Source organism: Tamandua tetradactyla, chromosome 2 (assembly GCF_023851605.1).
Source record: "Tamandua tetradactyla isolate mTamTet1 chromosome 2, mTamTet1.pri, whole genome shotgun sequence".
In the NCBI taxonomy this organism is placed as follows: Eukaryota; Metazoa; Chordata; class Mammalia; order Pilosa; family Myrmecophagidae; genus Tamandua; species Tamandua tetradactyla.
Window position 1 is genome coordinate 3,057,301 of NC_135328.1, and position 27,171 is coordinate 3,084,471.

A 27,171-nucleotide genomic window follows, 5' to 3' on the forward strand; every position below is an offset into this window, starting at 1 on the left:
GCCCAATAATTTCCTTAATAGTGATATTGAACATTTTCCAAATAAGCCTGCATTTGCCTTTCCAGAAAGCAACTCCAGAGCAATATTTTCTGCTCTGAAGAATCTTCAAGAGAAGATTTGACATTTAGAACTTGAAAGGATTCAAGCAGAAGAAAGTGTGAAAACCTTGTCTAGAGAAACAAGTGAATATAAGAAAGTACTGAAAGAACAGGTACAAGAAAGGGAGAATTCAAAGAATGAAGAATCAGAGCACACTCAAGAACTGACATCTCAGTTGTTAGCTGCAAAAAATAAATGTAATCTTTTAGAAAAACAGTTGGAGTACATGAGAAATACGATAAAGCATACAGAAATGGGGAGGACATCTGTATTAGAAAAACTGGTTTCTCTAGAAAGAGAATGGCAACATGATCAAACACATGTTTAAAGCCAGCTTGAAAAATTAGATCTTAAACAGGAGTATAACAAACATAGCACCATGCAGGCCCTTGCGGGAAAAAAAATGGAAGAATTGGAAGCAAAACTCTGTGAAGAAGAACAGGAAAGGAAACGTATGCAGGTTAAGGCAGCCCGATTGCAGGCTGGTCTAGAAACAAGTAGACTTATATTAGAAGATAAGGCATCTCCATATGTTCCTAGTGCAAGAAAAATTTTAAAAAAAGAAGTCAAAGCCACCAGAAAAGAGAGGTTCTAGGAAATATTTTCCTGTACAGCCACATTATAGACTGTGCTTGGTTGATATGCCATTTGTAGCTGGAAAGTCCACCAGCCCTAGCCATGCTCTGATAGCCAGTATTCAGCATGTCTTGCCTGTGCAGTGATCGTGTAGTTAGCAGTGTTCCTTTGTCAAAGCAAGCATTTTCACGAAGTGGTAAAAATACGAAGTTGCCAGTGACGCCTCCCTCCTCCAGCAGTACTAATGAAGAGTTGACAGAAATCTTTACAGACTTTACAGGATGAATTTGGGCAAATGAGCTTTGGTCACCAGCAGTTATCAAAATTTATCCAGGAGTCACCAGCTCTTGAACTGAGAGAAGACTTAGAGTGAACTGGAGGCATTAGTGGGAAGGATAGAAGCAAAAGCCAGTCAAATAAGTAAAGTTTGCAAATATCAAGCCCAGCTAGAGAAACAGAAGATAGAGAAGCAAAAAAAAAAGGATCAAGAACCACCAAAAAGCCTTTTGGTGAAGAAAGAAACAGTAGCAGCTGTTCTTCTGGAACCACAGGAACCACAGATAAGAAGGATTTTGCCTAACTGAGACCTGGAGAAAAAAAAAGCAAGAAAAATCTTCAGTTACTGAAGGACATGCAAATTATACAGAATTCATTACAAAGGAAGTTTGTGTTGGAATTATTGACTGGTACCAGGTCATAAATTTTATTCAGAGAATCTGTACCTCATCAGTGGTTTGTTGACAATTTTCTTTCCAGGTCTCATGTTCACTTCTGTTGGAATTAATTAATGTTAAAGGGCATAAGCTTCATAAAGAGGTGTCTTGTGTTAAGCGGGAATAGTTAAACCATTTAAATGGAAACCAGGAATTTTTAAAGGCTGAGAAGCCATCCATGCTCTGCTTTGTTTGAGATTGATTTGCTGTACTGATATATTACACTTTGTAAACAAATTACCAATTTTTTTTTACTTTTGTGGTTGTGATTTTTTAAGATAGTTTCGTACATCTAGATTTAAATGATCAAAATATGAGGCTGTCTCATAGGAAGTGTTTGCTTGATGAGTATCATTTTTAAATCTCTCCCTGGCATAAAGTGCCTATTTTCCTCTTCTCATACACCATTAAAAATACTTTATTTGGGCTCTTGGTGGAGGTTTTCTATATTTAAATATTGATATGTATTTAAGAGGATTCCTTTCAGTTTCTCCATTGGTATTTTCTTAGAAGCTAAGTAAAAAGAACTCATTTCCTTCTCTGCATTTACCCTCCCTATTGTTTTGTTTTTTGATAATCCAGGCATTGACCATTAAATATACTTGTATTACTTTTTAATCTACTGTTAAAAGAAAAAGACGACGAGTAATCTTTTAAGTCAGCTATCTGTAAAAATTATGAATTTTAAGCAAATTGTTAATGAAGTAAATGAGATTTGGGAATAAAGTGAGAATGGGAGGGAGAGGGTGGAATAAAGTGAGAATGGGAGGGAGAGGGTGTATTGTAGAGCAATTTCCTAGTTTAAAAATAATACCTATTTGTAATCATGCTGTTCAGTCAAGACATTATAGTTTTTTAATCCTGAAATCTACCATTTATTTGATCTTGGAGTGACTTGGGGATGAATCTTGCTGTACTCTGAGTTCTTTATCTTAAATAATAGTCACTGTTAGGATTTATCCTACATTTATTTTTGGTTGTTCTTACAACAATCATTTATACTAAATGCTTATGATTGATTTTGTAGAATAAGATATTGTCTTCTACACACTGTAGGATTAAGCACTGCAAGGACAATATTGTTGCATTTCTCAGTTTAATATAACCTGCAGGTTATTTCCCAGAAGAGATTTTATGTAAATCTGAAGGTACAACTATTAAGCAGTGTTTGAATCTGTGTGTTCCAGAAGAATGGGTTTTACCAGAATGTAGAAAATTTTCACTCTCAGTCCCAACTAGACCCAGCTAGACTAAAAGTCTGGGATTTGGGGATTTTGAGAGCGTGGGAAGAATCTCAGCAGTATAAAGGAAATGGTTTTAAACTGTAGCTTTCTAATATTTCCTCATAATGTGACCCTAATTTTTCAAAATAGAACAGTTTTCCATTTTTATAACCTAGGAAGCTTATTAAGTCACTTAATGTTAACACTCACACAATTTAAGGATTTTGTAAGGTGCTAAGTATAGAATGTTCATAAGATAGCTCCACCCTTGAGGAGCTTACTACCTTGGGGCATGAGGGTATATAAACCAGTCTTTATAGTACAGGACAGTAACTGCCGTGCCTTAAGGGAAGAACCAGATGTTTGGGAGGCTGGGGGCCTCCTAAGGTCTTGTTCCTAGGAAGACTCCCTGCAAAGCTGAATCTTAAGGCATAAAGAGGCATTTGCTGGACAAAAGCAGTAGAAGACTTGGAGGAAAGGGTGAAAGAGGATGACAGAGGAAAGAGGATGACAATGACTGCAAGAGAGGGACGGCAAGAGTGCAGCCAGGAAGGCAAGAAACAGCATTTTAAGGACCTTGTCTAGTTGCTGGAGTCTGAAGTGCAAAGCCAAGAGTGACCAGAGGGGACACTGGAGGGGTGACTGCAGACCGGCCCTCCGTAGCCTAGGTCATTCAGTCTCTGTTTTGTAGGTGATTGGAAGCCCTTGTCATTTGTTTTGAAGAGTCACTCTTGCAACTGGATTGCAGTGGGACAAGGCTAGCCAACATCAGGGTGAACTGTGAGAGGACTGCGCCACTGCTCCAGGCCGATGTGGATATAATTACAGTTTTGTCTTACTAACGTGTCTGATTTTTCTGATTATCTCATTTCTTCATTGCAGGGTCCCAGAGTTTGTAAGAGAAAAACGATTTGGAAATTGGCTGAAAGATGCACGTGACTGGGCAATTTCCAGAAATAGATATTGGGGCACCCCTATTCCACTGTGGGTCAGTGAAGACTTTGAGGAGGTGAGGCTGGGAATTATTTTCTTGTTTTATGTTTGCTGGAATACTTGCTTCATGTCTTCTATATATAAAACAATATGGTTTCTTTTTTTATAAACCCCTTATAGCATCTGGATTTTTTTTTCTCTTTGTTTTTACTTTAGCTAGATATATCTTTAAAAATTTCCCCTCTGTAAAAATGAAGAATATATTTTTCTTAAAGAAACATGCACACATTGATTTTTTGGGGGGTGGACCTTTGTGGTCCTTTTATTGTTATTATTTTAAACTTTTTTTGTGAAATATAACATATACAAAGAAAAAGCAGTAATTTTTTTAAAAACTTTTTATTTATAGTATAACATATACATAGCAAAGAAAGAAAAAAGTAATACTTTTCAAAGCACTCTTCAACAACTACACACAGGATCTCAGAGTTTGTAATGGGCTACCACACACTTCTCTCATATTTCTCTTTCTGGCTGCTCCAGAATACAGGAGGCTAGAAGGTTTAAATATTTTTTTATCATCACAATCAAAAGCAGTAATTTTTTTTTTTTAGGTTGGCAGGCTCCGGGAACTGAACCTAGGTTTCCAACATGGCAGGCGAGAACTCTGCCACTGAGCCACTGTGACCTGCCCTAAAAGCAGTAATTTTTAAAGTATACTTCAGCAAGTAATTACAGAATAGATTTCAGAGATTGTTATGGATTACCAGTGCACTATTTCAGAGTTTTCCTTCCAGCTGTTCGAAAACACTGGAGACTAGAAGAAATATCAGTATAATGATTCAGCAGTCATACTCGTTTGTTAAATTCTGTTTTCTCTGTTATAACTCTTCTTTCTCCTTTGATCCTTCTCCCAAATCTATAGGGATCTGTGGGCAATGCCTTTCTGACTTTTTCATGTTGAGAGGTGTGGACACAAAGGAAAGAGATATATAATTAGTTGATAATCTTGGAGAAGCTGGCCCCTCCGGGTTTCAGGATTTGTCTGGCCTAGGAACTCTCTGGAAATCATAGCTTCCAGGAAAGCAAGCTTAATGCATGAAACCTTTATAGAGTCTCAGTTCAAGCCCTAGGAGCCCTTTTTTTTTTTTTTGGTAACATTTTTAAATTGTATAATATAACATATATACAAAGCAAAGAGAGAAAAGAATTATTTTCAAAGCACACTTCAACAAGTAGTTACAGAACAGATACCCAAACTTGTCATGGGCTACCGTTCCATCATCTCAGATTTTTCCTTCTAGCTGTTCCAAAACACGAGGCTAGAAAGACTATTACTAGAATAATATTATTCTATTATAATCTCATTTTCTATTAAATCTCATTTTCTCTGTTGTATCTCATTTTCTCTGTTATAGCTCCTCCTTATCCTTTAATCCTTCTCCCAGTCTGTAGGGTTCTTTGGGCAGTGCCTATTCTGACTTTTTCATGTTAAGCAGGGATATCCACACTAAAAGATAGGGGGATGTAATTAATTAATAATTCTGGAGAGCTGTATTGTTATAATTTTTAATGGTTAAGTGAGGTCCTTGGGGAACAATCACATGCTCAGCATGGAGCACTAAGAAAGGAGCCTGGAGCAGCTGGAACGGCAAAGGGGGGAGAACAGTGACTTTATGGCAGAAGGAATTGGTCTTTATTTGAACCAGACATTGAAAGAGGGGGAGGATTTAGGCATATGGAGGTAGGGAGATATTGCAGGTGAGCCAGGTAAGGAGAGGAGAGCTTGTGGGCAGAATGAGCAGCTGTTGTCTGGTTGAGGATGTCCAAGGAAGAGCGGAGGTGGTAGGGTTGCAGGGGTGACATGGGGTGTGGAGGACAAGAAAGGAGTCCCCTGCCTTGAACACAAGGGGCACGCTTTAGAGCTGTGATATTCAGCAGACTTTTTCTTTTTTTTAATTCTTTTTTATTGTATAGTATAATATAAAGCAAAAAAATAAAAAGCAATAGTTTTCAAAGCACTCCTCAACAAGAAGTTACAAGACAGATCTCAGAGTTTCTCATGGGCTACCAAATGATCTGCTCAGATTTTTCCTTATAGCTGCTCCAGAATATAGGCAGCTAAAAGGCTTAGATATTTTTATTACCACAATCGGCTTTTTTTCTTTTTTTTTTGTAAAAAATAACATATATACAAAAAAGCAATAAATTTCAAACCACAGCACCACAATTAGTTGTAAAACATATTTCAGAGTTTGACATGAATTACGATTCAACTATTTTAGGTATTTACTTGTAGCTGCTCTAATATACAGGAGACTAAAAGAGATATCAATTTAATGATTCAGCAATCATTAAATCCTATCTCCTCTGTATACTCACATGAAATTTTGTGTGTGTTGCTTTGGTCTGGTTTTTTTCCTTCTGAGTTACTGATAAATTTTGGAACAGAGATTCCTGATGTCTGTGTGCATTAAATTCATGGCACATTACATTTCTCTTACAGATAATGAAAAAGGAAAACTTGAAGGAAAAAAAATTTCCCAAAGAGTTTCAGATCTTTAATTTGTAAATTCAATTGATTATATTTATGTGTATATATGTTCATATATATGTATATACTTATTTCTATGCCAGGGCCTTCTGTCCAATACTGAGACCATTAGAGCAGTGATAAGACGAAAGTATGGGGTTCCAAAAGCCCCAGAGATCTCGGTAACTCTCCTCTAAAGACCTGAGAGGGAACTGGCCAGCGGTGAGAGGAGGGTGTGCTCTGTCTTTGTGTGGTTGAGCAGGGAGGGCAGAGAAGGAAGCCCTGGGTGAAAGCCTATGGTAGCTGCTCCTGGTGAGGCTCCTGTTAGGTGACTTCCCTTGTTATGCATGCCTGCTGCCTCCATCTCTCAGCCTCCTTATTCACACATGTCCTAGCAGCTTCAGATCTAGTCTGGTTATTTTGCTCTGCTCCAAGCATAGTAATTTTGCTCTAGATTTGACTTCGAGAGATACAGATTATAGCGCCAGAGAAATACTGAGATACTTTAGTAAGTAAAAATTTGCTAAAGCATTTCATTTTGCTGCTTAATTTTGGTAGAGATTTGCACTTGGTAGACTTAACAAGAAATACTTATTGAAAATTATTCTTGAAAGTCACTGAAATGATGGAATTTTTAGGAACTGGGCCCTAGAGGCTAAGAATCCAAAATTGACTTATTTATCTTTGCGTATCAATTGTGGTTGCTTGCTTTTTGGAGCAGCATAAAGGGTCACATATAGGAATCACTTATTTTCTCTCTCCCTCTGCACAGTATAAGTAGTTGAATTCAGAAAAGTAAGATGCGTATATGACAGAGCAATACTATCCCTCGAGTCATGGTGTCGTGGTTACTATTCTGTTCCTAGAAGGCACCTTCACCATTGCGTTGTGGCTGATTTCCTAATCTAGGAGGCCACCTCATTTCCAAGTAATTGTAGCTCCTATGTACTGCCAAGAAACAAAAAACTGAGAAGCTACAATAGTACCCTGAAGATACTGGAATGCAACTAAGGAGGGATGGAAGAAGGAACGGCAGGGAGGAAAAGGGAAAAAATTAGGTCAGATGAAAGAGAAAAGGAAGGGAGGAAAGGATGGAAATTATAAGAGTGAGAGGAAGGAGGGAAGGAAGGGAGGGAGGAAGGAAAGAAATGAATCAATTATAGGACTAGATCAGGAGCTTTGTCCTTTTCCCTGTGGATTTGGGGTATTATAGAAGGAAACCGTTCACTTAGGGAAAGATTGTTATTGATACTTACTGGTTAAAAGTCTCAAAGTCAGAATGTATTAAAGATTTCACTCTAAAAATAAATTTTTGTTTGCTGACTGAAAAAAAAGTTATCAAAGTGATGACTGTGAATGTTTATTAAAATAAAGCAAAATTCTTTCCATATAGGAATTTGTTTTAAAATAGAATAGGTAAATAAATTAATGGATTTCATGCTTGTCTTTTCAAAAAGTAGCCTGCAATCTTTGATAAAAGAAGTGCTGAATTAGTGACAATTCCTTCTCTCAAACCATTATCCCAGATTGGTGTGTTAATGAGCTTTTCAACAAGAACAAAGCTTGGCTAAACCTGAACATGAAAGCTGCATAACTCTCAGTGTCATCTCTGACTCTCAGGAGCTCCTGTTGTTTAACTTGGTTTTTGACAGGTAGTATGCATTGGATCAGTGGCGGAACTTGAAGAGCTATCAGGAGCTAAGATCTCCGATATCCACAGAGAGAGGTTGGTTTCTGAAAGTGATTCCCTTCCATTCAGCCAGCATTCTAGCATCACCGGCCGGTTCCTAGTCTGTTATGACAGTCTGTATAGTAGAATATGTGTAGAAATTATTAGTTTGCTCCTTCTTAAACTCATTTCAAGTTGAGATAATGTGGCCTTGATCACTGACTTGTTGCATGCTTACTCCATGTGACTTTGATAAGTGTTCAGATAGAGGCTCATGTGCTCTCTGAAAGCCTTTTGGTAACTGTTGATATTTCTGTTTGAAAATACATATAATAAGAGCCTTTCAGGGCTTTGTGTTTTCATAGTGGCAGTTAAATGGCCAATTCTGTTGTGCTTAAAATTACTAGCAATGGCTTATTTTTTATTTATTAGCATTGACCATCTGACCATTCCTTCACGCCGTGGGAAGGGACCACTGCACCGAGTCTCCGAAGTGTTTGACTGCTGGTTTGAGAGTGGCAGCATGCCTTATGCACAAGTTCATTACCCGTTTGAAAACAGGAGAGAATTTGAGGACGCTTTTCCTGCAGACTTCATTGCTGAAGGCATTGACCAAACCAGAGGATGGTGTGTTCCTTATTTTCAAGTATTTTACCAATTTTATTTTATTCAATAACAAGTATTTTATCAAGTGCCTGCCATTTATTTGCTAGATTCTGGGGAGAGCATGGCAATCAAGAAGGCTGTGTTCCTTCCATTTGTTGCTTTCCACGGAAATGTGAACAGTCAAGGGGCCTTGTGAATAGGAGTATCTCACTACAGGAGGGCTGTGGTTTTATAATTTGATTGATTTTACTGAGATTTTAGAATATAGAAGTTAGTTATACTGGAAGTTTATGCGATAGAAAACAATGTAGTGTTCTTGCTTGTTTACTTCAAATTATTTACCCAATGTTTGTTGAGTTTACCTTACAGGGTATTAGATTGGGTACTAGACGATTTGCAGACATCTGGAAATTCACTCAGATGTTAAGACTAGCCTTATAAATTAGCATTCTAAAAAAAAAAAAAATCATGATAAAAACAAAACATGCCAGCAGAGAATTTTGACATTGGTGTTATCTGGTTCCTTATTTAAAGTAGTACCCTTTCCTTCTCTTGTATGATCTTTTCAGGCCCATATTATAATCATGCGTTTGTTAGTAATGTTTGTTTTTTAGGATTGTATTTGCAGAATGTTGGTATCATTGTCTCCTTTTACAACTTTTGGTAGTCTTCAAAAAGATTTAATGTTCTAGAATGTGCTGTGTGAGAAGCACAATTTCAGTTGCAAAGTCCTTCAGTCTATTTGTGGCTTCTAACCTATCTATAGGAACAGCTGCCAGGAGCAAATTCCTGTTTTTAGGGAGGACTCTGCCTTATCAGCAAGCTTGTTTCTCTAAGGAGTTTTTAGCAGCTGCTCAAAGTCCTCATTGTGGGTCCCTGCATCCGTGCCACCTGCATTCCTCGTTCCCTCGGGATCCAGCTGCTTAGAGTGGGCACCAGGATTCCTCTTGACCCTCTTTAGAACTGAACAGAATGTCCAGTCAAGAGTTCATTTTAGGCGTGGGGTCCGAGCTCCATCCTCATCTCTTCTGTGCCTTGATGTTCTTGGGTCCAAAGTCAGGACATGGTGGCCCAAGATATCACTGACTGGGAGAGCCTGCAGGGATGTGATACAGTTCTCTTGGGGAGCTCTAGCTAGCAGATGTGGAAGCGTGTCCTTTGCTCCTGCAGTGTAGTTGTTGCCTTTGAAATGAAAGTGCTTGTTGCATCTTTTGCATCACATTGTTTATTTCACATGACCTGTGCCACCAGGCATGTCACGCATCTTTGATTTCCCTGCCAGTTATTTTGGGTTGGTGATGAGTCCTTCCCCTTCTGTCCTCTTCTCCCTGTGGTTCTTTCCACTGGATCCCAGAGAGGATGGGCAGTGGCACTTCCATGTGCCCCTCGACTGGGGGTCTCTTCAGGCAGAGGAAGGGTCACTGGTCTGTGGTTTGGTCCGTGATGGGGCCTCTGCATCAGTAATTTTTCACAGCTTCCCGTATAATTGTGACATGTAGCCAAGATTAATAGCCATTGCTTTAAATGATTGTCAAGAAATTTAACATATCAAAGGTGGAAATTCAGTCCCACAAGTAAATGTTGTTTTCATATGCTTGGAATCTTTCTGTTCAGCTGTTTTTTCCTCCCCCAGGTTTTACACCCTGCTGGTGCTAGCCACAGCCCTCTTTGGACAGCCAGCTTTCAAGAATGTGATTGTGAACGGTCTCGTCCTCGCGAGGCAGGTGTATTCCTTTTGCATAATGACTAGTTCCTGTTCTTGATACTCTTCTTTTTTGTACCCAGAAACGTTGCTCAGGGTTCTGTATGGACCCAACTACAGTTTTCTTTCTGAATAGAGGAATTCCAGAGCATACTCCCCCCTACCCCAACTCTGTTCCTACTTTTTCTCCCCTCTAGTCCTACATTTCTTGCTGCTTGCTCTTCCCTTTTATTGAAGCTCCCATACTGTCCTTTTCTCCATCCTTAGCTTTCTGTCTGCACTCTCCACACATGCCCACTGTGTTTTAAGGAGAAGGGGAATGTATTGAGAGCTGAAGAGAGTAAGTAGAGGACTTTTAGATTGTGTTTCCCATGATCCTACTAGGAAAAAAAAAACAGCATTTATCTGTCACTTAGCAGTTCGTAAAGTGTGTTTACTTACAGATCTTACTTAATTTGTAAACTGTTCCTTTAATGTAGATTTCTCTGTTTAACATGAGGAAACTGTGGGTTCTAGAGCTCAGGATCAAAGCTAGTGAGTGCCATTAGGCTTGACCTGGGTTCTCCAACTCCAGACTCCGTCCTTCCCCTCTCCTAAATGACTTCTCCCTCTGAATAGTGCTTCTCATTGTCTCGTATTACAGATGAGGTTCCTTTTCCCTCAGCTGTGCCCCTTTTCCCTTTTGTTTCTACTAACTCTAGTCATTAAAAATAAAAACAAAGTTAAACAAACAAAAAATCAACTGGTTATTCACACAGATACCCGTTTCATATGTAGAATGTTGCCAATTGAGAATGGCACCTAAGCTTGAGTACACACTCGTTCCTAGTCAGGCGCTCTTATAAGTGTTTACTTCACTCATTTAATCCTCAGAGCCATCAAGCTGGTACCTGCAGTTATCCTCTTTTAATGTTGGAGGGAGTTGAGGAACAGTAAAGAAACTTGCCTAAGGTCACATAGCAAATGAGTGGTAAATTCAAGGTTTGAGCCCAGGTAGTCTGGCTCTAAAGTCTCTGTTTTGTTCATGTGCATGTTTGAATTGAGATAATTTTATATTCACATGTAGTTATAAGAAATAGTACGGAGAGATCCCTGTACACTTTGTCCAGTTTTCCCCAGTGGTAACATTTTGCAAAACCATACTACAATCAGAATATTAATGGAATCTGATCTCATTCACATTCCCCAGTGTTGCTTATACTCATTTTCTTGTGTGTGCAATTATGTCACACATGTAACTTCATGTAACCACCAGCACAGTCAAGATATAGAACCCAAGGGTCCCTCCTGTTGCCCTTTAATAACAACCCCTACCCCGCCTCTGTTCCTCCCACCCCTCATCCCCAATTCCTGGGAACCACTAATCTGTCTTCCATCTCTAATTTTGTCATTTCATAAGTGCTTTATACAGATAGTTCAGTGATAGAATTCTCACCTGCCATGTGGGAGACCTGGTTTGAGTCCCAGCCCATGCACTCCAAAAACAAAAAGACAAAACACACAACATTCAACGAATGGTGCCTCTGTAGTGTAATATTTACATGGAAAAGAATGAAATACAACTCCCCATTGCAGAGCATACAACAACAGCAGCAATATATATATATATATATATATATATATATATATGGAGTCATATAGTACATAAGTTTTGGAGATTGGGTTTTTGCACTCAGCCTAATTCCCTGGAAAATGATCCATATTGCTGCTAGTCAAGACCTTCCTTTATGTTAATGAGAACGTGTTCTTGGCGTGAGTGGACCATGGTTTGTTTAAACATCCATTGAGGGACATTTGGACTGGTTCCAATGTTTAGCTAGCGTGCATAACGCTGCAGTGAACATTAGTGTACAGGTTTTTCCGTGTATGTAAGTTTTCATTTCTCTGGGATAAATGCCAAGCTTATGTCCTTAGCTCTTAAACTATAACATCTTCCTATTTCAGTCTACCCAAAAACTTCCTCTTACTTACCACAGTATTCAAAAAAAAGCAAAACAGAACAATTTTTAACGAACAACCTTAATGTTTGCCTTAACACTACTAGTTTGTGTCTCAGTTAGTTACTCCTTCCGATTTGCAAATAACCTTTGATGTTGTCTTGCTTCATTGGCCTCTCCCTTTCATTTTTCAAGTGATGGCCAAAAAATGAGCAAACGGAAAAAGAATTACCCAGATCCAGTTTCAATCATCCATAAATATGGTGCTGATGCCCTCAGGTAAGAATCATTGCTGTGCCTTGTGTCTGTTTATCTTTTCTAATGTAAGCCTCTCCCATTCTATTAATGTTCCATGGATTTGGTGTATAATTAGTCTTTAAAAGTGTATCTCTCTCAGAAGGCATGTCTCGTTCATATGGTGGTTGATTTTAAACCCCAGAAGTAGTTTTCTGAATAATGGAAACATTTTCAAATCTAGAGGTCTTTTTTGAGGAAGAGGCCCAAGTTTGATTTAGTTGAGGTGGTCAAGAATTCCTTGGGTAGTTGCTGGTTTCCTCTGCTTCCTGTCCCCTTGGGTCCCAGTCTTATGTCGGTATTAAGATTGTCTTTCGTTATTTTAATTTTGACTTACTCCTCAGAAGAGCCATAGGAGATACATTTATGCTAAGGCAAATAAAAATCATACTGAAAAGTTTTTAAAGAAACTTGAGCCGCTGCTTGAAATAGTTGTCCTGAAATCCCACCTTGTGTAGTTAAAGGAACTGTGGAAGTCCCATTCAGCATCCGCATTTTATAAGGAGACCAAGCCAAGGTGGCCCGTGCCGAGCACATTGACACAGTCGTGTATGTTGCCCAGGAGTGTGCGTGGGACTCTCCCATGACCCCCAGGTTCCGATGAGACAGGGTTTCTCAGCCTCAGCACTGTGATTCTCTGTGGTACAGGCTGTCCTGTAGGACACTGAGCACCCTTCCTTCCCTCCCTGAGAACTGCACTTAGACTGTGTACTCTGTGAGGGGAGAGCACACATGATTTCTCTCCGTGTGCATCCCTGGTGTCCGGCCCAGTGTGACGGTCAAATGCATGTGTGCAGAAACCAGGAGATGGCCTCTCCAGGAGGGCCAGCTGTATCTTCCTTCCTATGGTGCCGTGTTCCACCAGGTATTACCCTGGTCCTGCCATGAGGCCAGCGTAGTAGGTGTCTGCCTGTCGGCCGATGTCTTCTTTTGGTCTGGGATTCCATACACCCCGGAGTGATGTGCTGAAGTCTCTTAGAGAGGAAAGGCTTTGTGAGTTTTAAATTAACTATTAGAAGAACAGTATTCATAGTTTCCCCCTTTTGTGAAAAAAAGTTTAAATTTTAATTTTGTTCTTTCAGAAATATGAGTAATAGTATTTGATTTACTTTCTGTGTGCCTTTTCTGTATATTCTGTCTCCCTTTCCAGATTGTATCTGATTAACTCCCCAGTGGTGAGAGCAGAAAACCTCCGCTTTAAGGAGGAGGGGGTACGTGACGTACTGAAGGACGTGCTGCTTCCTTGGTACAATGCATATCGCTTCTTCATCCAGAATGTGGTGAGGCTCCAGAAGGTGAGGGCTGCACTGGTGCTGGCTCAGGGAATTCGTATGTTCAGCTGGCTGTGGTCTTGGCACGTCGAGACTCAGTCTGAGTTTGCCTTGGATAGAAGGGAATGGGTGTGTGGCACGACTCTGTATGTGACCACGCAGATTGTTCTTTCTCTGCCATTCTGATGTAGGGACAAAGAACAGGCCCTGTGGGGAGTTGGTTAGCTGTAGAGCTAGTCTGGAGACTGGCTGGAGGCAGAGGAACATGAGTCATACACTGGGGAGGCCATAGCTGGAATGACAGTCCTCTGGGGTCAGTAATGTGTGCAGTGAGCACAGGATCCAGAGTTAGACCCAGGAAGGCGACTCGTCTCTCCACACAGTTTTATCTGCAAGATGATAGCTACAGTATATATTCATTTGATCAACAAATTACTAAGTGCCTTCTCTCCTGGGTGCTGGGGACACAGCGTTGAACAGGTCCCTCCTCCTCGTGTATCCAGTGGGGTTGGGGCATTGTGGGAGACAGATGCTAAGTACCTTGAAGACAGAAAGAGTCACAGGGAGCATGGAGTTGACTAATTTAGATGGGGTGGTCAGGGAAGGCATCTATGGAAGTGGAATTTGAGCTGAGACTCTGAATGTGAGAGAGGTTCTGTTGATTATGTATGTGTGCTTTTAAGCAGTTTCCTGCTATTTTAGTTCCCCAGCTACTAAAACAAATACTATGCAATGAGTTGGCTTAATACAGAAATTTATTGGCTCACAGTCTCAGAGACTAGAAGGCTGGCCTCCTAGAGTCAGTATTTTTTGGTTGGCCAGCAACTTTTGGGTTTCCTTGTCTTTTCCATCACATGGACTTCATATTGCCCACTCACCCTCATTCAGTTTGGGCACACTTTAATAACATTTCAGAGGTCCTTCTTACAACTGAATTTGGACCTACAGGACCAGGGATTGGAATCTGAACATGCCTTTTGTGGGGGGCAGGAGTCCTGTCTACTGAGAGATCCTTTCTGAGCCCTCTGGGCTACAGCCCCTCCACCCTGATGACTGCTGTCAGAGGCCCCATCTCATTTTATTGAACATGTTCCTGTCTATGTTTTAAAACACAGTGTGAGGTCAGTACCCAGATATTACTCATCTTTGTATCTCCAGAACCTCATAAGTACAGTTGCTTAGCAAGCTATTGTTGAATAAACGTGTGACCCTATTATCCCTACTGGAGCAATTTTCAAAAAACCCAGTTTGGATTGCCCTAAGCTTTGGGCATTCCACTTCAGCAGGGGCAAGTCCCCAATTCCTACTTGCCTCTGGGCCACATGTCAGTCTGTTGACAAGGGAGCAGCTTGTTTCACCTGAGCCACTTCAGCCCAGCATGTTAGGCTCCCAGTGGGTTTTTTTCACCATGAATTGAGAAAGACAGGAGTCTTCCCTAAGCTTCCTGGGTTTCTTCTGTGTTAGCAATCCCACCGCCTCATCTCCACATGGCTCTGTGACAGATAGGTGTAGCGTGAGGGCCCTTAGGTAGGGTTTTCGTTTGCGTGCTCCACGAGGAATACTGCTGGATCAGCCCTCCTCACAGCCAAGGCCAGCCACAGACACCCTCTCTCACCTGGGCACAGAAGCAGGCATTTATGGTGCTTAAATCCCAGTGAAGAGTCCCAGTTCCACTTGGTTCCTGGTGAGGCTGTATGAGTACCAAAGAGGGCAATAACTTCTATCAAGTGAAAATGGGCCTTTAGGATTGAGGAGGATTTGGCAAAGCAAAAAGAAAGAAAGAACAGAGCATCCTAGGTTAAATGCATAGTTTAAGCAAAACTCATTCTCAGTACTCATTTACGGTATAGTCACCCAGTCCTAGCCTATTTTACTGTCCTTCTCTACTTAGGTTTAAAATAACTAAACCCTACACCACAAACATTTTGGAATATTTCTCTGTTCATAATCATTTAGTGTGGGGGATAATTTTTTCCTAAATTCTTGTTAGTTTACTCAGAAATCTGAGTAATGTTTCAGGTTAGTGAATATGTTGGAAGTGTAGCTGAGAATTAGAAATTTAGATTGCTGACAGGGTCTGGTTTGTTTTTGTTTTTTAATTTTGTTTACCTTATCCCAGTTTAGGTGTTTTAAAGAATCTGTTTCCTCTGACAATAATTTCTCAGAAGCATTCACAGTGTTTGAATAATTGTAAATTACTAGGAAGAAGAAATAGAATTCATGTACAATGAGAACACAGTGAGAGAAAGTGGCAACATCACAGACCGGTGGATCCTGTCCTTCATGCAGTCACTCATTGGCTTTTTCAAGACTGAGATGGCAGGTGTGTCTCTTTGGGTCTTTCCTCAGTGTAGGGGTGGGTGGCTCTCAATAACTGCCTTTTTGAACCATTTTTTTTATAAGCATAAAGGAAAACTTACAGAAAATATGGACGATCCAAAACAGTAGATAAAAAGGAAATATCTCCTGGCCTGCCACCTAAAGAAACATATTTAGCACATTTTCTTTCACTGCTGTTTCTGTACATAGTTTTCTCATTTTATGATTTTGTATATGTACTGACACTATTGTATCCTGATTGTTTTCACTCAAAAGTAGAATGTAAACAGCGATTTACAGTGTTATATAACAACTATTTTATCGTTAGTCATTTTTTGTAAAAAATTATGTATCCTAGAGTTATTTCATTATTCCCTTTGTGAAGCATTTAGGTTGTTTATTTATGATTGTTTCTTTTACCCTCAGAATATAAGTTTACTAAGGTTTGTTAGTTGTAGTGATGTGTTGGTCTGCAAGTGCTGGGGGAATTCGATCTTTCAAGGATTTCCAAGTGCATCACTCCCCAGAGGAGCACCAGTGTGCATCTGGCAGGATTGTGGGAGAGGGCAGGCTTTGCAGCTTGGGAGCTGTAGGCTCAAAGCTGTTGGAAGTGTGACCTAATTTCTGAAAGCTTCAGCATCTTTATCTGGTCACACTTATTCCAAGTCTTAAATAGAATATATATGTAAAGTCACTGGCAGATAATAGGTTCTCAGTAAGTAGTACTTACTGATACATTTCTTATTATTAAAGAAGTAGTCCTTATTCATTCTACAAAAATGAGAAAATACAGAAAAGCAATAAAATGGAAATTTTCCCGTGTTAACATGATAGCAATAAATTTATTTTAGGCAGATTGAAAAAGTAGGTTATGTGGGTTTCCTCAAGGTTTGAGGTAAATACAACCATAGTTCAACCTGATAAATTCCAGAAACAGTTGACCAGAATCCCTAAGATGGGTCTGGCTGTAATTGAAGTCAAAATGGGTCTGATAAAGAGAGTGGGCACAAGCCCCTGATCCCTGGTGAGGGCAGGTGATGCAGATTGCATCCCCTGTCCCCACACCCTGTGGTTGCTGGATGCTGTTGTGCCGTACAGCTCTCTAGGGGATTGCGGTGGGCCAAAGCAACCCTGTGGTTCATGCGTGGGGGCTGCTCCCCTCAGCAGCCACCACAGCCCGACCACTGGCACACTGCTCTTCCTGGGACAGGAGGAGCCTTACATTGGGTCTGGGAAGGTGAACATGGTAATTAATTGCATGGAAGGACTGTGTTCACTGTTAAGCATTGATAAGGATCATATAATTGTCAAATATTTTCACATCACATAGTGACAACCAGGCTGTATGTTTGCCCTTATGGAGTGTTTGGAAACTCAGAGATTGATGTGAGTGAATATGGCAAAGAAGGGTCGTCCTCCAGAGCATGTGCGAAGGTGGGCACCTTACCTAGGAATATGGGGAGCACTGTGCTCCCCTGGAATATCTCCTCCCCCCTGCCATCCACTTACCCACGTCTGTGATGTGGTGGCAGGAAACAGTGGTGATTGTGGCCTGCGGCCCTGCCATCCTCAGGCACTAGTCCAGCTGCCGTCACAACCTCCTCTCAGAAGCTGGAGCTGGAGAGCACACCCCAGCTGGAACATCATCTCCCTGTGTCAGTCTGGGAATTAGAGACCAGCAGTCATACATACCAGCCCAGTAGTGAGGATCACGGCAAAGGCAGGGGTGCAAAGTGAGAGGCAACACACAGGGAACTTGAGACAGACACTGGTCTTAGGCTGCCTAGTTCAGGTCCCAGGTTTGCACCACTCACCTGCTTTGTGACCCCTGCTCCCTCACCAGTGATATGGGCACAATTGTAGGACCTACCTTGGAGAGTTATAAGAGTAAGTAAATAAAAGTACTTGAGTTCACAGTTGTTATTAGTGGTTTCAGCTGTACTACCATTGCTAGATTTGCACGCTTACCATTTGCTCACTGTCTTCATAAGTGAAACCTAAACATGGAGAACTTTGACTTCTTAGAAGGTAAGAAGTATGGCGAGGCCTAGAAATAATTTGGATAGACCTTTTCTTTTTACGGACTAGGTCTATAAGCTCACATCACTGAAAGCACTTGCTTAGGAACGGATCAGCAGTTAAAGCCTCTGGCCTGGTAGCTCAGCGGTCTGAAGCATCTTTATTTTGACCAGCACCAGTCCCCTGTATGCTTAAGTGAGGCAGAGAGCAGCACTGCCCCTTGCAACTTCTCACCTCTTTAGCTTTGCCTGGAAGCTTCATTTCAGTCACTTTTTCTTCACTACATTAGCATTGTATTTATTGATAATTTTAGGTTTTATTCTTTTCACTGTTGTGTCAGTTTTGCTTTTGTTATAATAGAGTGTATCTAAAGGGAGGTCACAGAGAATCCTTATAATAAACATATGTCTTGTATAATGTTGACTAAAGGCCCCTATTTTCCTGTTTTCCCCCTGAGTTCCCTCAAATCCCTCTAATTCCGCAAGGTTCTTCTCTCTCTCTACTACTTTCATGAACTTTCTTCCCTTAATGTTTTACCCTTTAGAAAGCCTATTCTCTTTTATCCATAACCTGTACCAGTATTTCTAACTAGCTCTGCTCTTGGCATTTTAGGTCAGATTCTTCTTTGTGGTGGGACTGTGTCTGTGCATTGTGGGATGTTGGACAGCATCTCTGGTCTCTACCCACTGAATGCCAATAACAAACGCTGCCTCCCAGTTCTGACAACCAAAGATGTCCCTCCAGACATTGCCACATGTCCCTTAAGAAATCAGTCCTTGTTGAGAACCCTAGCCTTTGCATTCGTCTTTTGAATTTAATTGAAGTCTTTGTGTGTGTTTGATTTGTAGTTACGGGGTAGAATAAGTATAGTATAGCGGAAAGAAGTCGGGGTCCTGTCTGTGCTGCTGCACCGCACAACTCCACGTGCATGTTGCCACCGAGAGTTGCGTGGTGGGCAGCCCTCAGTTCTGTCAGTTCCATTAACTGACTGTCCTCTGGCGTGTCACTTAACTTTTCAGACCCTTGTGTTTTTCCTGTCCACTGGGAGTTGCTGAGTAGCTCTTAGGGCCGTTACGAAAGGGAAAGGAGGTTTTGTATGCATCCACTAAAGACACTCACATCCGCACTAACTAGGTCGTTGTGCTGATGGTTTTACTTTGGGTGGAGGCTCTTGGATGTCAGGAGCTGCTTGTTCATTATGTGTCTCCAACCCTACCCCCACATACCCGGGATGCTTAGTGTGTACTTGCTGCCCGATTGACTTGTCTTACTTTTAGCTTACAGGCTGTATACTGTGGTGCCTCGCTTGGTCAAGTTCGTAGATGTGCTGACCAACTGGTATGTCAGAATGAATCGCAGAAGATTAAAGGTAAGTGAAAACTCCTGTTAGGAAGGAGTAAAAAGCTTGTGAAGTTTGAAAGTTGAGGAAAAATGAGAATCACCAAAATGAAAAAGGCATGTTCTCACATGCTTTCAATTTTTTAAGTTCTCTTTTCTTTTTACATCATGTATTAACCTTATTTTTTGCTATTCAGTGGGGATCTATACATTCTCCAAGTTATTTTGCATATTTTCAAAACAAAATGGAAATATCAAATTGGAGGGAAAGGCCCAAGGGCCCATGTAGGACTAAACTAAACTGACTTCTTAAATTTAGAAACAAATTCATGCAAGTATTTAGGAAAAGCCATCAGGTCTGGCGATGATCTTGAGAAGGGCTTATTTCTCGTCCTTGCCTCTCCTTCTCTCTTCAACGAGGAGGTCATTTTTTTATCGACTGTCTGTTGTGCCAGAATTCTTCCTTCAGCTGTTTGGAGACTTGCGATGGAGCAAAGTCTAGATCTTGGAACCAGGGTTTGAGCTATATGAGTAAATGACTGTGAACTAATAGATGCCCTCACTGTAACACCAAAGAAAGGCTTCACCATCCAGCAGTCCTGTCTCAAAATGTGCTGAAAGTCAGTGACAAAACAATAATTTCATTTTTGTTTAAGTATATTATGCACACACATATACATACATGTATCTGTTTATATGTATATAAATTTAGAAGGCATATTCTAAAATGTTTATAATCTCTGGCAATTATGGTTGATTTTTATTTTTTTATTTACCATTTTCTTACAGTGAATTAGAATAATTATTTTTAAATGCACAGAATGTTTTTTTTTAAATAAGAAATCTTATCTAAAGGTACCTGAAGATTTTCTGTAGCAACTGTTGCATGTGACTCCATTTGATCCTCAATCAGAGTAACATTATTGAACTTGAGAGAGCCACTTTCTCCCCACTCTGCCTCAGAGATGGGAAATAAAATAAAATGAACTAGTAGCTCACCCCTCTTCTGATGTCTTGTACCACAGGGTTGGTGCCACTTTAATTGTACTGATCACAGTGCAATTTCTTAGATTGGTTTTATGGTAAAATTGGTTAATAGCATTTTAATGTTTATGGAAGGGCAGCCTTGTAAGTTTTCTTTTTTATTCACTAGGGTGAAAATGGGGTGGAAGATTGTGTTGTGGCCCTGGAAACCTTGTTTAGTGTTCTGCTTTCTTTATGCAGACTGATGGTAAGATGCCTGACCTCTTTCTGAAATTCTTTGGCCTTGTGGGCTGCCATGTGATACCCTGTTGCTACACATCTCTGATCTCATGGCAAGATCTGTTCTGAATTTGTTCCACAAGAAATACAAACAAGTTTCAAAGAATTTCCATCTCTTGTTAAGAAATGCCAGGTTCACATTGGGGACAACAAATTCAAGAGGCTAAGCGGTGAACTCACTGCCCTCCCCCCTATGTGAGACATGACTTCCAAGAGTGTAAATCTCCCTGGAAACATGGGACGAGCCTCTCAGGGATGTACTGGGACCCAACATCAAGGGATTGAGAAACTCTTCTTGACCAAAGGGGGAAGAGAAATGAGATAAAATAAAGTCTCAGTGTCTGAGAGATTTCAAACATACTAGTGGTCAGTGAGAGGGAGGGGTAAGTGATATGGGATGTATGCATCTTTTGTTTTATTTTTTCTTTTTTATTTCTTTTTTGGAGTGAGGCAAATGTTCTAAAAATGATTATGGTGATGAATACACAGCTATGTGCCAGTATGCCATTGCTTGTATATGGTTGATGGACTGTATGTGTATGAAGACTTCTCAATAAAGATATTTTAAAAAAAGAAGAAATGCCAGCTTCAGAAATGAGATTTTTTCTTATAACCACTGATAGTGTAGCACAATTTCCGATCCTTGGATCTAGACCGAGGAGCACAGTTCCTTTAAAGAACACCTCTCATTCTCATGTGGGTTGCTGTAATTGTCTGTGAGTTATGGGACCAGCTAACCAAAGAAACCTATTATGGGCAATATTTTTGATTAGTATTGAAAGAAAAATGTGTAATAATTTGTATAAATTGAAATATTAAATAATGTAAAAGTGAAAAATCTTCCTTATTCCCTGTAGCCTGTCTCTGCTACTCTAGTGTAGTTTTGTGAAACTTCTGTTTATTCACTTGGCGTGCTCTGAACTCAGACCTGCTCTGTGCGGGGTGTCTTACATGTCAAACTCATACACTGCTCACCTGCAAGCTACGAAACCAGGGGTGTTATTGCCTCTTTCCAGATGAGGTTCCTGAGGCTTAGGGACTTAAAGTCCTCTGGGCATATTTACTTGCCTGGGAGATGGTAAGCTGAATTTAAACCCAGGTCTGTGGTTCCTGTTATTATGAACATCCTCAAGGAATGCAGAGAAGCTTTGGATCCTGCTGGCTGCACGCATGCTACGGCATTCTTTAAAATGTTTATTAGTTGCATGTTTTCAGTCTAAATGAGAACAGCTGATTACATCTGCATATGAATGAAATGGTGTTTTCTATTCTTATTTAGGCCCCCTATACACCTTTTCTTACTGAATTAATGTACCAGAATCTAAAGATGCTGATCGATCCTGTTTCTGTCCTGGAGAAGGACACATTCAGTATTCACTACCTCATGCTGCCCCATGTTCGGTAAGAATCAAAAACAGGTACGCTGGATGTGTGCTCAGGTGGCATTCCCAGCCTCACTGCTGCCCAGCTAGCAAAGGAATGGGTGAGCTGTTGTTTCCCTTCTAGCCCCTCCATTCCTGCCTCCTACCTGAGCTGATGTAACCCACTCCTCATTATGGGATGGGGCCCAAAACAGTACCATAGTGGGAGGGATGCTCTCTGAGCCCCTCTGTAGCTCTATAGGTGGGCAGACATGGTGGCGGTCATGTCAGGAAGCTCGCCGGCCTCTTTCCCTCTGTGCCTTCCATCTTTCCCAGCCATCTGCCCAGAAGGGCTAGCCATGCTATCACATCCCCAGCCTGACCATCACATCCCCAGCCTGACCTAATACTCGTTAACGAATGCCTATTGTTTTGAATTTTCTTCTTTTGAATCTAATGTCTTTCATATCCCTTACTCTACCAGAGAGGAATTGATTGACAAGAAAACCGAGAGTGCAGTATCTAGAATGCAGTCTGTGATTGAACTTGGACGAGTAATCCGAGACCGCAAAACTATTCCAATAAAGGTTTGAAATTTTAGTTAAGTTTTGTATGCATGGGCCTAAATAATTTTGTCTTTGGGTTATTTTCTTAATATTGAGAGCTTCTGGCAAGGGTGTGATTTTTTTTCCTTTTGTGCAAGAAGGGTGTGAACGATTTTTTTTGTAGGTCAGTCCAATTAGTCTAAAGCTTGAAATTCAGATAAAATATTTAACATCCTTTTTTTCTGCAGTTTAGACATCTGGCTGCTTCATAAACTTTTTCTTTTTAATTTTCTTGCTAGTATCCTTTGAGAGAAATTGTGGTTATCCATCAAGATCCAGAAGCGCTTAAAGATATCAAGTCTTTGGAAAAGTATATCATGGAGGTAAAATAGATGATTTATCTGTTTTGGGTCCAAAAAGACTTCTATTCTTGAAAAGATTATTTTAATTAGTACTCTTCAATGAAGTACATTTTGAGTTTATAATTTATTCATATATATATGTATCAGTGTTTCCATAACAAATTTAACAATATCTGCTAAATTGTACATTCTACTTAGAATCATCATTTATTTTGACACTGTAATTATCATTATTTGAAAAAGATTTCAAGATCAGTTTATATACCATAGTTGGATCATTTGTTCCATCCATCTCTTTCCCAGAATACTTTTGATAATAAAGATAAAAATTTTTGTTCCTTCAAAGTACATAACTTCTAGTTGTAAACAGTTCACGTGCTGGCAGAGTATACACACAGTGAGAGGTGAGTCTTTTCCTACCCACTCACTTCCTGGGGGTGTTCACTAGTGTGTCTCCTTCTAGGGTTGTTCCTCAGATTTTACACATAGATGCACAATATGTACATACAAACACAGTTACACAGACAATATTCAGTTTATTTATGGATATGTACATCATACATATAGTCTTTAACTCTTCACTTGATAGAATACCTTAAAGGGCATCCCATATCATAACATAAAGATCTACTTTCTTCTGAAAGCTGCATAAACTTCAGTCTCTGGGTACACATCATAATTTATTTAATTATTCCCCTATCATTTGAAATTTAGGTTTCTGATTACAAATAAAAAATATCTGTGTGTGTCTTTGAACATCTTTTAGAGTATGAATATTGGATACGTTCCTAGGAAAGGAGTTTGGAGTAAAAAGTTTAAAATAGTCTCAGTTGTCCTTCAAAAAAACTTTTTTCCACAGTGTTTTTCAGCATAATTTAAATTTCACTATTATTCTTTTCACAGGTGATATTTCATATCATTAATCTCTATATTTGATTTTGAATTGGAAATTCCAGGCAAGCATTAAAAACCAGAAAGTTGGTTTTTAAATAGCTGCGTTGTCTGCCGATACAGATACAGAGGTTTTTATAAAAAATAATGTATTTTAATCACTTGAGATCAGTTAATACATGTAAATATAATGACAAAACTAGCTATTAGCCTCTTAATTTGCTTTAATATATAATTCTCCTATCATTTTCGTATCTCATACTGTACTCTCACCATTGTCTGTGCATTAATAACTCTTTTTTTATTGACATAACTTCATGCACCAGTCTATCCAAAGTGTACAATCAGTGGCTCATAATATCATCACATAGTTCTGTATTTATCACCATGATCATTTTTAGACATTTGCATCACTCCAGAAAAGAAAAAAAAAAGAAAAAACCCTACATCCCATAGCCCTTACTCCTCCCTCTCATTGAACACTACTGTTGAGCAATCTACTCAACTTTTTTACCCTTATTCCCACCCCCAATTATTTATTTATTTATTTTGTACATTTTCTACTCATCTGTCCATACCCTGGATGAAGGGATTGTCAGCCACAAGGTTTTCACAATCATGTGGTCACTTTGTAAAAGCTATGTAGTTATACAATTGTCTTTAAGGATACACAGTTTCAGGTACTTCCCTGTAACTACTACAATACACCATGCAATAAAAAGGGATATATGTATAATAATACATAAGTTTAACCTCCAGGATAACTTCTCGACTCTGTTCGAAATCTCTCAGCCTCTGACACTTTGTCTCATTTCTTTCTTCTCCGTTTTGTCAAGAAGGCTTCTCAGTCCCTAGATGCCAGTCCCGGCTCATCCCACAATTTCTGTTCCATGTTGCCAGATTTACACCTCTCAGAGTCCTGTTGCACACAGGGGCGAGGGCGATGAGTTCACCTGCCAAGTTGGCTCAGAGAGAGAGGCCTTCTGAGCAACTAAAGGGGTTCTCTGGAGTGACTCTTAGGCATAATTTTAAGTAGGCCTAGATTCTCTTTTGCAGGAATAAGTTTCATCTGGCAAGTCCCAATATGGAGGGCTCACCTATTAAATAGGTTGTCCCCAATGCTTGTGAGGCTGTCAGGAATTCCCCATATGGGAAAGTTTAAAATATTTCCTCCTTTCTCTCCAATCCCCCCAGGGGACTTTACAAATAGTTTTTTATTCTTTGCCTAGATTACTCTGGAATGTAGCAGGGTATCATACTAATCTGTACAGACCAATAGGATCTCACTTCTTAGTCAAGGTTCCATGTAATTATGGTGTTCAAATAAATTGACCATACAAGTTAAATTAGTGTACCGCTAAAAATATACATCTTTTTGCCTTAATAACTCTTAACAAACATGATAGAGGTATGATATGTTACAGTTGATTCTTGTGTTTACTTGATATTTAGCCTTCTGGTGCTCTGAAATTGCTAGAGCAAGGGTTAACCCAGAATTATGAAATAATCTGTGTCTAATTCTGGAATCCTCATTCAGTTATGCTCAAGAAGATCTTCCTTGACCTTGACAAGAAGGGTCTTTACATACCATACAATTCACCCATTTAGAGTATCAATTCAGTGCTATTTAGTATATTTAAGGTGTTGTACAACTGTCATCATAGTTAAATTTAGGGCATTTTCATCACACCAAGAAAGAAACCCAGTACTCGTGATTAGTTATGTCCCATTTTTCCCTATGTTTTCAACGTTCACCCATGTTATGGCATGTTTCAGTACTTCATCTCTTTTTATTAGTATATTTTCCACTGTATAGATATACCACATTTTGTTTATGTATTCATAGGCTTATAAATATTGTAACATGTTTATGTTGATGGATATTTGGAGTCTTTCTGCTTTTTAGCTTCCATGAATAATGCTCCTTTGAAATCATGCACATGTTTTTGAGTGGGACATATGTCTTCATTTATCTTGGATATTGTTTCTTGTCTACCAACAATAGGAATTAAATGTTCGAAAAGTGACATTATCTACAGATAAAAATAAGTATGGCATTCGGCTGAGGGCAGAGCCTGATCACATGGTCCTTGGGAAGCGACTGAAAGGAGCCTTTAAAGCAGTGATGACATCCATCAAGCTGTTGAAGAGTGAGGAGTTGGAACAGTTCCAGAAGAGTGGTAGGTGTCTGCTAAGATTAGGGCATTGTTTGTATTCTTGGGTGACAGATTTGCTCCATATTTAGGTATCTCTTTGACTTTTACTTTTCTTAAGTAAAAATATTTTTTTCCAATCATGAAAGTATTTATTATAATTTGAGTAATTTATTTAAAGTTGAAAGAAGAAACTGATAGTGACCTTGACTCTACCACCCATCTGTTTTAACATAGGTTGTCTGCTGTATGCTTGGTACTAGGGCACTGTTAAAAATGTGATGTATTTCCTTTAAGTTGCATATATAATCATATCATTGCAGCCTTACAAACTTGAAATCATGCTATAATTTTAAATTTTACCTTATTCACTTTATGTATTTATTTATTTATTTTTCGCATGGGCAAGCACCGGGAAATGAACCCGGGTTTCCAGCATGGCAGGTGAGAATTCTGCCACTGAGCCACACTCATGCTGTCCCACCTTATTCACTTTTATATATTTTTGTATCTTGTTACACTTTTTTTTAAACTTATCTTACATTTTCTACTCTACATTATAAATATTTTTGTGTCTTTGAAAATGCTATTTCATTAGCTGCATACTTTTCCATACCTAACAATATATTCTCAAGTAGTTGTTTATTGTTTGTGTTTTAGGTTGTGTTCAGTTTTTTTAATATTATAAATAATATTACAGTGAATGTTTTTGTTTGTAAATCTTTGCTAGATTTCCAAATGGGAATCATACTGAATGAGTAGGGTGAACCTTAGGTTACCATTGACTCCATCAACTGTCAGTGTGTGTCTAGAGTGTTAAGAGAGCCAGTGTCTCATGGGACTTCCATGTAGGCCAAATGGTATTCCCCATGCAGTGTTGTTATCAGATGCTGCTTGTGGGGGGCAAAGAAGATGGCTTTTGGAGAGTCAGAATGAAGGCTGGAAAATATTCAGAAGAAAAGATTGCAGTTATTTTTAGAGGAAAATTAATTAGCATTGAGGTTTGGAGTTTCCCACAAAGGAAAACTGGGTCAGAATTTACCACAGTTTTTCTAAAATATCTAGAACCACTGTTTTGGCCTCTTATTGGGGCACAACTGGATTCATTCATTCAGTAAATATATTTTAAAACCCTTCTATGTGGCTGGCACTGGAAATACAAAGTTGCATAAGATAGGCATTGTACTTACCCTCATGTGCTGATAGGCTTTGAAGAATTACAGAATAACTGATCATGGTTTTGAGAAGTGCTGTAAAGGAGAAGTATAGGATGATATGGGAACACCTAACAAGGTCCTTACCAAATTAAGGGGTTAGGAAAAGGAACTCCTCTCCCTCTCTCTTGGTGTGCTTCTCTGCCAAGA

At 39.6% G+C, this 27,171-nt stretch overlaps 1 protein-coding gene, 1 non-coding gene and 1 pseudogene across 2 annotated transcripts in view; all 3 read left to right on the plus strand.

Moving 5' to 3' along the window:
* Positions 1 to 27,171, plus strand: part of IARS1 (isoleucyl-tRNA synthetase 1) — a 90,134-nt gene that overhangs the window by 33,745 nt on the left and 29,218 nt on the right. Inside the window, exons 14-26 of the mRNA XM_077138903.1 lie at positions 3,494 to 3,620; positions 7,730 to 7,803; positions 8,179 to 8,373; positions 9,986 to 10,072; positions 12,187 to 12,270; positions 13,436 to 13,580; positions 15,759 to 15,879; positions 19,172 to 19,263; positions 20,386 to 20,463; positions 21,775 to 21,896; positions 22,341 to 22,443; positions 22,701 to 22,784; positions 25,660 to 25,834. Coding sequence (XP_076995018.1) covers positions 3,494 to 3,620; positions 7,730 to 7,803; positions 8,179 to 8,373; positions 9,986 to 10,072; positions 12,187 to 12,270; positions 13,436 to 13,580; positions 15,759 to 15,879; positions 19,172 to 19,263; positions 20,386 to 20,463; positions 21,775 to 21,896; positions 22,341 to 22,443; positions 22,701 to 22,784; positions 25,660 to 25,834 — 1,487 coding nt within the window. The remainder of the gene's footprint in view (positions 1 to 3,493; positions 3,621 to 7,729; positions 7,804 to 8,178; positions 8,374 to 9,985; positions 10,073 to 12,186; positions 12,271 to 13,435; positions 13,581 to 15,758; positions 15,880 to 19,171; positions 19,264 to 20,385; positions 20,464 to 21,774; positions 21,897 to 22,340; positions 22,444 to 22,700; positions 22,785 to 25,659; positions 25,835 to 27,171) is intronic.
* LOC143658853 (centrosomal protein of 57 kDa pseudogene) lies at positions 222 to 2,045 on the plus strand (annotated as a pseudogene).
* On the plus strand, positions 16,939 to 17,070 carry LOC143675402 (small nucleolar RNA SNORA84). Its single transcript, XR_013171627.1, has one exon. It is a non-coding gene; the product is annotated as a small nucleolar RNA SNORA84 (small nucleolar RNA).